This window comes from Ilyonectria robusta (assembly GCF_021365365.1).
Source record: "Ilyonectria robusta strain PMI_751 chromosome Unknown BGZ61scaffold_9, whole genome shotgun sequence".
In the NCBI taxonomy this organism is placed as follows: domain Eukaryota; kingdom Fungi; phylum Ascomycota; class Sordariomycetes; order Hypocreales; family Nectriaceae; genus Ilyonectria; species Ilyonectria robusta.
The window spans coordinates 82,486-95,430 of NW_025764443.1; the positions used below are offsets into that span (position 1 = coordinate 82,486).

General features: G+C 55.0%; 4 protein-coding genes across 4 annotated transcripts; 3 read left to right on the forward strand and 1 right to left on the reverse strand.

Moving 5' to 3' along the window:
- Nucleotides 1-1,030: 1,030 nt before the first annotated feature.
- Nucleotides 1,031-4,545, forward strand: BGZ61DRAFT_477490 (uncharacterized protein; the record flags this gene model as incomplete). Its single annotated transcript, XM_046248901.1, has 2 exons — nucleotides 1,031-3,790; nucleotides 3,844-4,545. The coding sequence occupies 2 exons, from the start codon at nucleotides 1,031-1,033 to the stop codon at nucleotides 4,543-4,545; spliced, it is 3,462 nt and encodes a 1,153-aa protein (XP_046104516.1).
- Nucleotides 4,546-5,728: 1,183 nt separating this feature from the next.
- BGZ61DRAFT_532011 (FAD dependent oxidoreductase) lies at nucleotides 5,729-7,223 on the forward strand (the record flags this gene model as incomplete). Its single annotated transcript, XM_046253811.1, has 2 exons — nucleotides 5,729-5,980; nucleotides 6,108-7,223. The coding sequence occupies 2 exons, from the start codon at nucleotides 5,729-5,731 to the stop codon at nucleotides 7,221-7,223; spliced, it is 1,368 nt and encodes a 455-aa protein (XP_046104517.1).
- Nucleotides 7,224-7,567: 344 nt separating this feature from the next.
- Nucleotides 7,568-9,433, reverse strand: BGZ61DRAFT_351232 (uncharacterized protein; the record flags this gene model as incomplete). The annotated part of the gene is made up of 3 exons (XM_046240317.1): nucleotides 7,568-7,651; nucleotides 7,751-8,770; nucleotides 8,828-9,433. 3 exons carry the CDS (start codon nucleotides 9,431-9,433, stop codon nucleotides 7,568-7,570), a joined length of 1,710 nt encoding a protein of 569 aa, XP_046104518.1.
- A 1,992-nt stretch (nucleotides 9,434-11,425) lies between these two features.
- BGZ61DRAFT_450755 (NADH-ubiquinone oxidoreductase 24 kDa subunit precursor) lies at nucleotides 11,426-12,793 on the forward strand. Its single transcript, XM_046245758.1, has 3 exons — nucleotides 11,426-11,682; nucleotides 11,823-12,113; nucleotides 12,301-12,793. Exons 1-3 carry the CDS (start codon nucleotides 11,560-11,562, stop codon nucleotides 12,667-12,669), a joined length of 783 nt encoding a protein of 260 aa, XP_046104519.1. The 5' UTR covers nucleotides 11,426-11,559; the 3' UTR covers nucleotides 12,670-12,793.
- Nucleotides 12,794-12,945: the final 152 nt, after the last annotated feature.

Below are 12,945 nucleotides of genomic sequence, written 5' to 3' on the forward strand. Positions count from 1 at the left end.
GCCTGCACCTGCACCTGGCGTGCGGCTTGCCTGCTGCCTCCACCGCGTTCTTGCCTTGCCCCAAACTGCCCGCTGCCAATCCTGGAACCCATGGTGCCCACCCCCTGCCCCCTACCAGCACCACCTAGTAGAGCGTCGCACGCGCCGTCCCCAACTCTCGACTCCTACACGACCCAGTTCTGTCCCAGCGCCAGTAGTCGTCGACCAGTCCCCCAATTCCTCCCACACCATCTGCCAACTTTCCAAACAAACCACCTGCATACCAGCCCGATTCGCCACTGCCAGTCGTTTTCCCTTCGACTCGATATCCTGAGTCACCAGACCCGTCCCGGATCCACGTAATGCCCTGAGAAGGGTTACGGTTCCAACTGCCGCCACACGAGGGGTCTCTGGTTTGGTTTCTGGGCTCGCGACGACAAGACAACGAAAGATATTGGGCTACGTTAGGAAGCGTTTGCGCCATGGTCTAATTGCCCCTGTTTCTTTCTCATACTCCCGCCACGACGACAACGAAGACCACGACTACTGCCGCCTCCACCGCCCGACGAGTTTCCAACCTCCCAGTGCCCGTCTTTCAATCCCTCCACCTTCACCTCACCTTTCTTCTCACCTTCGAAGCTGCCTCCTTGCCTGCCTGCCGCCTGCCTGCCTGTCTCCGGTTTGACTGCAGCCTGCACCTCCCAGCATCCTCTGCCTCTCTAGCGTCCGAGCCTGCCTTTTTTGCAAAGTCATGATATGACCTACGGCTTCCCAGTGAGACTGGTTGTGCTTCGGGATTTTGTTGGGTATCGTCTCGAGTCACTACTCTCTCGCCTTGCGACGCGCGTGCACACAATCACCACCTCATATCGACAAAACACTTGAGATCCCGGCTGCGAATCACCACTTCAGCCGGATACCCTGTTCCCCTTTTACCTCTGATCAACTGGTAAAAGATTCCCACGCATATATCTAGCCTTGCTTACGTGGGCATTCCTCGCCCCCGATTACCCGCGATAGCCCCGATCCTCTCGCATTCCACGCCCTCACAATGTCCTTCTCCAACAGTAGTGGCGGCACCCTCGCCCTTCCGTCACCAACGCACGCTCACCAGATCGATGTAACATCGGCCGTACGCACTCTGCGACGCTCCATGTCCAGATCTCCCTCAAAGTTTATCACGCGAACCAACTCACAAAGCTCGGAGGGCTTTGAAGGCTCACAACATACCTCCCCACAGTCGCCCTGCCGGCGTTTCGGCTCAACACCACAACATCAGCAACCTCTCCCATCAAACACCCGGTCGGCCCCGCCTTTCGGATCCTCCAACCACGCATCTGTCCCTCACCAGTCAATATTTGGCACACCTTTCCGCCCCAGTGTCAGGCTTTCGCTCCGCTCCGCAAAGAAGTCTTCACCCTCAAGACCTCTTACACGAGCACGTGCATCGCCCAAGAGTCCCTTGAAGAGAGCGCTTATCAACGCACCGGACAACGGCAATTCCCTGCCATCCACGACACCCTCCTCCACTCCCGGCTCACCAGGACAGGAGAACCTCGCCCTGGTAGCGTCTAGCCCCACCCGGCGCAAGAGTTGCGACATGCGACAGAGTGTTCATCTGGACGTCTCTGGGTCGTCACCGTCCGCTTTTAACGCCCTCGACACCAACGCCAACAACAATAGCGATAACTACATGGTTTCAAATACCGGTTCACTGAAGCGCAGTGATGCGACCATGAATCTGGACCAACCCAGCCAAGGAAGCCCCGTGGCTAAGCGGCGGAGTTTGCACGGAATCACGGGTCTGGTCCAGAATGAGGACCAGAATATTTTTGGATCCAACACCACCTCTTCTCAGAGCTTCTCCATTCATGAAGACTCTGGTTCTGAATATGAACTTTCAGGTGCTGGTGGTGCACCTCTTCGCGACCCACTGCCCTCCCCCACGCCGACCGCCAATGTTCCAAAGCGGTCATCCTCTTTGCGAAAGTCGACCCTCCAGCAAAGATATGGCGAACGGGGATCTTTGGGTCGGCGAACGGGCGAGCGACAGCTGGCTCAAATCAGCGCCGACTTCTCACCAGTCCGCAGTCGACCTCGTCTCTCCATGGACCAATTCGTCCCTCCACACGTTCGGGACAGTCCTTTCTCAACCTCAACCACCCCCGCTTCCAACCCGCCTAGCTACCTGATGGACAACAAAATCCATCAACCCCACCCTCTTTCAAAGACCTTGTCCACCTCCTCATCTGGGGGTAGTATCACTGAGGAGGCGCCATTTTTTGCGCCTGCGCCAAGGGTTTCTGATCGCCCGAGACCCCATCCATTTTCTAGATCTCTGCCGCTCAATGCCACGAGGCCGACACGTTCAAATGATCCTATGAGGTCGATGGCCACCCCTAACAAGTCGCAGCTGTGGGTGGGAGCCTTCAGCTCGACTGGCCTTATATCAAAGGTCAACCGCAACCCTGAGGAGGAGGCCGACAGAAAAATGGCCCCTCCCGACACTCCATGCAAGAAGCATTCAAACCCATTCGCTACTTTCCCACCACCCGCCGGCAGCGCCATGAAGAAGAGGGGTAACAACCGAAACTCTTTTGGCGGCCTCCCTTCCACTCCTTTTAACCCCATATCTGGCCAGGCACCGAACACTTTTGGAAACCCTGGAAAGGGATTGGCCATATTCCAGCGCGGCAACTCTAGAAGCTCACGTCGTGGTAGTGTGCTGAGTCTGGATGGTGAGGAGCCGAGGCTCTTTGGGGAATGCATTGATCTCTCCAATTCCCTAGAGGGTGATGCCCCTCCTACCCCGACGAAGAATTCTATGACTCCCAGCCTGAGCAATCTCAGCAATGTCAGCGAACATTCGCTCGAGAGCCCTAGTGCCAACCGAACCTTGCCTCCTACATCGGCTGTCCGTCCCATCATTTCCCGAGAATCAACCTGTAAGTCGACCCTCGAGAAACCAATCTTGTCAAGCACACCGAATGATACATCATATCGATTGGCTCCCGTCGAATGTGGGAAGTATCCTACAATCGGCATTTCCTGTTCTTCGTTCAGCCGCTCAAGAGCCCGACGAGGCGTTTGTCCTCCGGCGCCTCTAAGCGCGGTTTCTATATCCCGTTCCCTCTCTACACAAGAAGTATATGCTAAGATGAATATTGTTGATTCAGCGAGTCCTGTTGATGGTCGACGAACTCCACAAACACCCCAGGAGAGTTTATTGCCCTTGGACACAAGCCGGTTGTCTATTTCTCAGGCAGGCGACAGCTATTCAGACAACATGCCGCCCCCAGTTACCCCAACAGCTGGGCGAGATTTCCGATCTTCCACAAGCCTCCTCGTCACTCCCATCAACATCCGCACGAGCAATGTTGATATTGACACCAGCCTCTACTCCAGGTTCGACAAGGTTGACCAGATTGGCAAGGGCGAATTTTCAACTGTTTACCGAGTGACGAAGGTAGACCACCGACAGGTGGCCTTTGATACATTGATTTCGACGACTCCTAGTGAGAGATCACGTAGCCCGGTAAAGGGCGAGGTCTTTGCCGTGAAGAAGAGCAAGCAGCCTTATCAGGGCCCGAAAGACCGAGAGACGAAACTCCGAGAAGCCCAGATCTTGAAGGCTCTATGCCACGCCGACCACGTGGTAAAGTACATTGATGAATGGGAACACAACCTTCATCTGTATATCCAGACCGAATTTTGCGAGGAAGGCACTCTTGATAAGTTCTTGGGAAATGTCGGACGGGGAGGGCGATTGGACGATTTCCGCATCTTCAAGGTGCTGCAGGACCTCTCCTTGGTATGTGAATGGTTTGACAATTTGCGACTCGTTGGAAGCTAACATCGATTTAGGGATTGAAGGAAATCCACGAGGCTGGTTTCATGCATCTCGATCTGAAGCCAGCAAACATTCTGGTCACTTTTGAGGGAACTCTAAAGATCGGCGATTTTGGCCTCGCCCAGGCATGCACATCTGCTCATGGAGTCGATGTCGAGGGTGACCGTGAATACATGGCGCCCGAGATGCTGAAAGGCAAGGTCGGGCAATCTGCCGATGTCTTTTCTCTTGGCCTCATCATTCTGGAAACCGCAGCCAACGTCGTGCTGCCGGACAACGGTCCCACATGGATTGCCTTAAGATCGGGTGACCTTTCGGAAGTGCCTAGCCTCACCTGGACTCCGTCGATTGAGGTCCAGCGAGACGCTGCTGGCAACCCTACCGAATCTGTTCATAGCGACGAATTTTCGAGCGGAAAGACACACGACCCCAGCAACCTATTCGGCTCATTTAAGCGATCGGAGATGGAGCATCCTCCCGACTTCATGGTCAACGCATTCGATCCTAGCTCTCTTGACTCCGTCGTTCGATGGATGACGGCACAGGAGCCTGAAGATCGATCCTCTGTGCAACAAGTGCTGGAGCTCGAGGGACTCCGATGGGTAGCCGATCGTCGCGCTGCCCCTGCGACGGTGTACGAAGGATGCTGGGGTCCTGCTGAGCTGTTCCCTGTGTCTATCGCTGTGGACAGTGACACGGAAATGACGGATGTTTGAAGAGATCTAGCACAACGCGACAAGATGCGACGAGCTGGGTGATTACACACCCCTCTGGATATCATGAGCGCCTGATTGGCCTGTATAGGCGTTGGAATTATTGGTTCCTGTGCTGGAATACGTATGAGTGGATACGTGATTCCGGCGGTGGGATTGGCGACTGAAGCGACTTGGAGAAAACATCACATCTTGCTGCACATGGTTAGACTTTCTACCATGACACGATACGACGATACTACGACATCTGGACGACAGCAGGAGGCTGTTGCCTGCTAGGCGTTCTGTTTATTCGGCCGTTCTATGCTTCTGTCGGAAAACGTTTGGTTTCTGGCAGCATAGCTTCGACACGACGACTGGAGCGACCTCCTTTTTCTATTTTTATCCAGCCAGCATAGTTGCATGACCTGATTGAGGTACCCGCACGTTATGACGATGCGTGGTCATTACGGGCTACATTGCTATTTGCATCTCGAGACCGAGATTGCGTGTATGAATTACATTTGAAGGATTAGACATGTTGGAATTACATGGTTACCAGGGGTAATAATCCAGATACGCAGGAGTTTGGGTGATCATCTGCAAGAAGACTGCGGAGAGGAGGACAAGACAAAAAGAAGGCTGAGGCCAGAAAGACGAAAGAGCAAATGAAGGAGAGCACGAGAGACTTTGAGGCCTCGTGGCGGAACCATGTAGATTATATAAATAATGGTGGGAGTGGAGGGTATTGGAAGGGCACTGGAAGGTATTGGGATGACCAGTTGCTAGAGCAGCATCCAGGATCTCGAAGAGCACCTGGAGGCGAGCTGATTTGATTGTTGATGACGATTCTGACGACGAAATGGCATGAATATGATATGACCAGTTCTCAACCATGAAACCTGTTACTAAAAATGATATTGCCCTTTGTGATATGATGGTTGAAATAATTGGATCGTGGAGGATGACAAAGCGGGACAGAGATAAAGGGTGTCGATCAGGCACCGCGTATACCCGAAGATTCGCGCGGGGCTCGCATGACCTTGAGGTAGTTACGGAGTAGTTGGGTAATTGATAAAGAACACAGTATACATCACTTGTTTACCAGGACACCAAGCTCTTTGAGATACAGATTGGACCGATCTCGGCGTTTCCGATAAGAAAGCAACTCGCCTCGCTATAGAGGACGTATTCGTTACGTTTCACCATGACCGTCGCTACACTGCTCGAGCAACAGGCAGACCTGCCCAGTGCGGAGAGCACCAAGTCGTACTGGCACCAAGAGCCATCCCAGACGCTGTTGGGGCACCGAACGACACAGGAGCTCCCGGCGGCTGCGGACATAGTTGTTGTGGGCAGCGGCATCACGGGGGCGTTTGCGGCACGGGAGCTTGTCAATGGCGGCAGGTCGGTGTTGATGCTTGAGGCGAGAGAGGCGTGTTGGGGGGCCACAGGACGGGTGAGTTTTACCTTGTAGATCTGAGGTCTAGAGCCTGAAGTCCGAGGAATTGGAGACTCTCGATGCCATGCCAACATGATTGAGATTGAGATTCAAGAAGAACACTGGCTAATCTCGACAATGACAGAACGGCGGCCATTGTCAACCTCTCATCTACGCCGCCCCACCGCACATCTCCCGCTTCGAGCTGGCCACGTATAGATTCTTACGAGACCTCGTCGCAGAGCACAACATCTCCTGTGACTGGGAAACTGTTGGCGGCGTCCATACGCTCCCAGACCGGGAGACGCTCGATTTGGTCACCAAGCATCTGAACCGCCTCAAGAAGGACTTCCCCGACCTCACCGACGAGGCATCCCTCGTTACTGACCAGGACGAGCTGCAGAAGCTCCGGGTTCCAGAGGCCTTTGCTGCCGTGTACCAGCCCAGTGCTGCAAAGCTGTGGCCCTATAAGCTCGTGGCCTGGGTGCTGGAGCGCCTCCTTGCCGAGCATGGCCCCGAGACTTTCAACCTCCAGACAAAGACGCCCGTGGAGCGTCTTCAGCGTGTCGATGACACCTGGGTCCTCCATACAGCTCGTGGCCAAGTCACTGCAAAGACCGTCGTGCTGGCCACCAATGCCTACACGTCCCGTCTACTCCCCCAGCTTAGCGGCCTGCTTGTTCCCGTCCGCGGCCAGGTCTGCGCGCTGAAGCCCCCCGCTGATAGCCCAGCACTGGAGCATAGCCATGTCTGGGTGGCTCCCGGCGGCGATGACTACCTTGTCCAACGGCCTACCGGCGAGCTGATCCTCGGTGGCGAGCGGCTTAGCGTGGAGGATGGCCAGGTCGGCGTCTCGCGCGATGACGACGTCGACGCCACCGTGGGCCGCCAGCTCCGTGCCGCCATGCAACACGCTGTGAAGCTGAAGACTCCGGGTCAGCCCGAGGACGCGACTCTCGCGGCTGCGTACGAGTGGACGGGTATCATGGGGTACTCGCGGGACGGGCACCCCTGGGTCGGCCGCGTCCCAACCGGGCTGGGTGGCGCCGACGGGCTCTGGATCAGCGCCGGATATACTGGCCACGGCATGCCAGTTACGGCTCGGTGCGGCATCGCTGTGGCTGAGGAGATACTGGGACGTTCAGGTGGCGTAGAGCTTCCTGCTGAGTTCCGCATCGATGCCGGGAGGGCTGAGAGGGCCCAGGGAACCGTCCTGCCAACGACATTACTGGAGGAGATACGGGCGTTGATCGTCGAGTAAAGGAGTCTATGACTGCGGATGCCTTGTTTTCGATACACGAGACTTGATCAATTGTATCAGATAGAAACAGAACGATTATGATAAATGATGGCTGATGATATCCCGTCCTCCTTAAGACCCATTACTATCCATGTATCTCATAATACAACACTGTCATATAAACAAACTCACGAATGCACCACCTGCAGCAAACGCACTCAGAAGAATCACACACACCACCTCCACTTCCGCCCCTCCACCGGATTCCACTTTGTGTGCTACAGTCGAAGTGCAGACGTGTCAAGAGTCACGTCCTGCGGGAAGAAACCACACGGATTAGTAGGCTCGTACAAGGCGCCGCCAACTCACAGCTTGGGCCGCACCTCTCCGCCTTTACAAACCTCCCGCTTCGCTCGTTCGCGAAGCGTCTTGCGCAAGATTTTGCCAGACTGTGGTTTCGGAGTTAGCTGGGCATCTCGGGAGTCAGGATGCAGGAGAGAGAATAGGGAGGAAAGTGAGACGAATGGGAGCGCGGATAGTAGACATACCGGGATCTTGGGGATGGCGTCGATGAAAACCACTCCGCCTGCCAGCCGCTTGTGCCGTGCGACGCGGGCGGCAAGCCAGGAGGCAATATCATCTTCTGTGGTGTCCTTGGCGTTGGGTGTCTTGACGACGTATGCCCGGGGAACTTCCTCGCCATTGATGGTGACACCAATTACAGCCGCATCGGCCACATCATTCCGTTCTAATAGAAGCGCCTCAAGTTCGGCCGGGGCAACCTGGAGTCCCTTGACTTTGATCAGTTCCTTGACTCGATCGACAATGTGGAAGAGTGTCCCCGGTGCGAACTCCTCCACATGGGCAACATCTCCGGTACGAAGCCATTGCGTGCCGTCCTCATCCGTGACGAGTACCTCCTCAGTTGCGGCCGGATTGCGCCAGTACCCACGCATGATGGTCGGGCCTGTGAGCCACAGCTCGCCGGGCGTGTTGGCATTGGTGATCTCGGCACCCGTCTCCAGATGCATTAGCTTAGCTTGGCAATTAGCTACCAGCTCACCGACCGATGCATTGGATGGCCTCGTCGGGTCCCAAGAGAAGGCCATGCATGTGGCTTCCGTCATGCCCCAGCCCTGCTTAGCTATCGAGCCCCCCCTTGGTAACATGCTATTCACCTCGCGTTGAGTATCCTTGGACAGTGGCGCAGCGCCGCATGCAATCATTTCAATGCTGCTGAGGTCGGCGCGGCGGGCGAGGGGATGTTTGGATAGGAGTACGAGGATTGGCGGGGCGGTGAAGAGCTTGGTGATGCGGAATGCTTGGATGTGAGCCAGCATTTTGGGGAAGTTGAAGGAGGGCATGACGTAAACGGGAACGCCTTCGTAGGGAAGGTAGTTGATAAAATACCCCATACTGAAGGCGTGAGACATGGGGAGAAAGCAGAGAGCTGCAGCGCGGCTTGTCTTGTTCTTGTACTCGGGGTCCAGTTGGTTGAAATGGATTGCGCCAACGCCGTTGGCGACGTGGTTGTAATGCGATATCTCGACACCTTTTGGAACACCAGTCTGGATTGGCTGTTAGTAATGTATGGTGGAGAATGAGAAGGGGGATATGTGCCATACCGTTCCTGAACTGTAGTTGAGGCCGCAAGTCACCTTCTTCGAGTCTTCTGGTTCAGCCCAGAAGAACTTATCCCCCAGGGTTTGAGATGCGATCAGTTCTGTCCAATGTCTGCTGCCTTCCCGAGGCTTCGCCTCGACTTCTGAAGAGTCTGGAAGTGTAGAATCGAACATGAATACTCGATCATGGTTCATACCGACTTGGGTTGCTGCTTCTAGCGCAACGTCGAAGTTGCTCTCTGCTGCGATCATCACACAAGCCCCGCTATCATTTAGCTGAAAGGCCAATTCGCGGGCTACGTACCCATGATTTGCTCCCGTGAAGACGGCCCCGGCCATCCAGACGCCCATTGCAATGACGGGGAAGAAGATGCTGTTCCCGGAGTAGAGCAACACGCGGTCGCCCGGCTTGATACCGTCATCTATTAGACCGACCGCAATGCGCTTGGCAAGGAGCCGGCCTTGGGCGTATGTTAAGAAGTGAGTCTCGGGCCGGTCAGCATCAATCCAGGCCTTCTTGTCGGGAAGAGGCCCGGAAGGAGACCCGAAGACCCATTGCTGGATGGAGCAGTTGGGAACCGGCACTGAGAATCGGGATTTGATGGGCATCGTCGGATGGGACTGTCCCCCAATGCTCAGAGAACCGGTCTTGAAGATAGGGTGAAGCGGGGAAGGAGATGATTGCCTTCGGTTGATGCGCTTAGAATTGAAAAGCCCGCGTCGGTTCAGGGAGCCAAACGATGATAAGTAGTATACACGTCGTGCGACGAGCGACGAAACCTCCTCGTCTTCGCGGCGCAAACCTTTCCTGCTGCCCCTGGTGAGCTCGCCTCCCGCCTTGGAAATATTTTGGAAAATAGAGTGCTTACGGTCTCAAGCTCTCAGTCCAGACACGCTACTCAATGGCGAGATCTGATTGCCGCAGGATTCCCCTTCCGTTCTCGGACGTCGGTGTCAAGCCAGACGAGACGACGGTCCAGGTGACAGAATCGATATCTCAATGGGCCACGTTACTCGCCTCACCCCGTCAATGGTCACAATACCGATTCAATAGCTCGATTCCAATATCATGTCCACAGCGAAGAGTCGGAGGTGGCCGAAATGGCACATATAAGTAGCGGTTCAGCTGTGTCTCAATCCCTCATAACTAAAATTAGCCTGGGCGACGCAATAGCACTAACACATGGACCCCGCATGGGCTTGGCTCCGGTCTGGGCCATGTGGCGAGCTGAGGCCCCATGTCTATTGAGAAGCGACAAGGCGCGGGAGATTTGCTGAGTAGCGCTGGTCAATGGCATGATTTGCGTTGTTTGGTGCGAGGCCTGTGAAGGGGTTTGCCTGCGAAGGGCGCGTCCACCATTCTGGCCATCATCACATCTCTCGTGTGTAAGCCGCACGGTACACGGCATGTGCAGCTGTGGTACGCATGTACCCAATTCATTGTATCACGCTGACTGGCGTTCCTAGCAACTTCCCGTAGCCGAAGAGCTCATCTCGGCGCGAGCCGGCGTAGTTCCCTTGAGCCTGAACGTGAGAGTTGGGTTACTTGTCTTTGGTGGGCGGGATGAGACGAAGATCCCGAAACCCCTTTTAAGCTTATATTGACTTGTCTGCACCACCACGAAGTAACCTCCCATGTCGAGCTCTAAATGGCATACTGGTCAAATCGGGTCACATCAATTGATTGAATGAAGGCGAAAATTGGTATTGTCGCCGATGCTAAAACAGGAAGTCCAGGGTCCGTAGCTCGACACGCGTCGAGTTGTGGCTTGTCACTGGAATTCATCTCCGATCCGTTGTACCAGACGCTTGGGCTGCATGTTCAGACCGTCGCAATCGCATGGTTCATTGTGAATTTTGTGACGATTCTGCGCGGTTCAATTTGCATCTAACCCGGCAAAGGTCTGCTGGACGAGCATGAGGAACACGAGACGGCGGAGTTACAGTCCCCATGTACCTGTATCCAGATGTAGCAGTAAGGGGGCGAATGCAGGCCACAGATGGTTCATGCATGAGTAGAGCAAGATGCAGTATCACGGAGACCTTGAAGAACTTTCCGTCGTCTTGAATCTTGGTTGGCCACCATGTGGAAGTCGTGGCCGTATACAGAGGAGGACTGCAGTCGAGAGCCTTGGCTCCTGATTCTCCTTTACCAACCAATCACATTTCTCTCCCACTGCTGGCAACGAGCAGACGTCCTGTTAGGCTCTAGTAAGCGAGCTTACTACAATGTAGATCACGACCGATATCAGGCCAATACGCATTTTGGGTTGACCTAATTGCGAATCTGAGGTGGGGGAGGGTAACAATGTGAACCCGATAGGCTTTGCTTCATTCGATCCGATGAGAAAAATGACGGGGCTAAATGACATGGTTCGTGGAAGAAGGGAAGGAAGGAAAAGAAGATAATATTTGAGGAATGGATGGATGAGTATCCATTCCTCTTTTTTGTTGATTGTGAGAGAGAGAGAGGAGATCGCCTTCAGCGCTGAGAGCCAGGGCGCGGTAGGTACGTACTTTTCTCCCTGATGACCTTCGGATCAATGTCGAGCACCGGCCAAACCCGATATTCAACCGAGCCCGCCAATCACGAGTGCGCATTTTGCAAGCAGCTCCAACTGGAGGCCCGGACAAGCAACGACATTTTGAAAGGTCGACGGCTCACGATCAACTCGCACCACGACCACGACCACGTCCACGCCCTCTCCCACCGACAACCTCTCCCATCCACCACCATGGCGAGCAAACTCACCCACTTCGTCACCCGGTCCGCCCTCCGGTGCGCCTCGCGGGTCGCCCGTCCCCAGTCCCGCGCCTTCTCCCTCACAGCCCGCCGACCGAGCGACGTCCTCATGGTGGTAAGCCTTCACAATCTCCCTCCACGAGGCTTCCGCAGGGCCATTGGCACCTCAATTGCCGCCCCCGCGCCCCGGGCGAGCCCTGGACGGCCTCGGAGCTGTGTTTTTGATGGGTTCGATGACTGACGCTGCTCCCAAAGCACCGAAACACCGCCGACAACAACCCCGAAATCCCCTTCAAGTTCAACGAGCAGAATCAGGCCGTCATTGCCGAGATCCTCAAGCGATACCCCCCCCAGTACAAGAAGGCCGCCGTCATGCCCCTGCTCGACCTCGGCCAGCGCCAGCACGGCTTCACCAGCATCAGCGTCATGAACGAGGTCGCCCGCATGCTCGAGATGCCCCCGATGCGCGTCTACGAGGTTGCGTCCTTTTACACCATGTACAACCGAACCCCCGTGGGCAAGTTCTTTGTCCAGATCTGCACAACGGTATGTGTATCCCTCCATGAGGCTCGACTTTTTTGCGAGAATATGTTGTTGTCGGGTTGCAATTGCTGGTTGAGGGGTGGGAATGGTTTCTCGGATGTGGCCGGATGATGAGGAAGGAGAGCGGATCAAACAATACAAATCGTCAATCTTGGAACTCTTACGGATCGGCTGACACTGGAATGAATAGACCCCCTGCCAACTCGGCGGCTGCGGCTCCGACTCTATCGTCAAGGCCATCAAGGACCACCTCGGCATCAAGCAGGGTGAGACCACCGCCGACGGTCTCTTCACCATCCTCGAGGTCGAATGCCTCGGCGCCTGCGTCAACGCCCCCATGATCCAGATCAACGACGACTACTACGAGGACCTTACCCCCAAGACCGTCGTCGAGCTGCTCACCGCCCTGAAGGAGAGCGCCACCGCCGCCAACCCCTCCTCCGTCAAGGTCCCCGCGCCTGGTCCCCTGAGCGGCAGAGATACGTGCGAGAACAGCGCTGGAAAGACTAACTTGCTGGATGAGCCTTGGGGAGTTGAGAAGACGCGGGCGGACTTGTAGAACAAATTGTTTATTAAACGGGACCTTTCACTTTGATTTCTTGGGTCGCGATGAAAGTGATGGAAAAGGCTTCGGAGAGGGCCGAGGACTGTACATAACACTGCGTTAAATGCTAGCAAATGGTATAGAAACGTGGGTTCTTCCAAACTATGTGAGACATTTGGTTTTTGTTTTGTTTGGTTCTGTCATGCTGCATGTGAAAAATTCGAGACCTCGTAAAAAAAGAACAATTCCTGGGACTTTGTGCACCTTCATACCCAACTTTTCCCAATATCA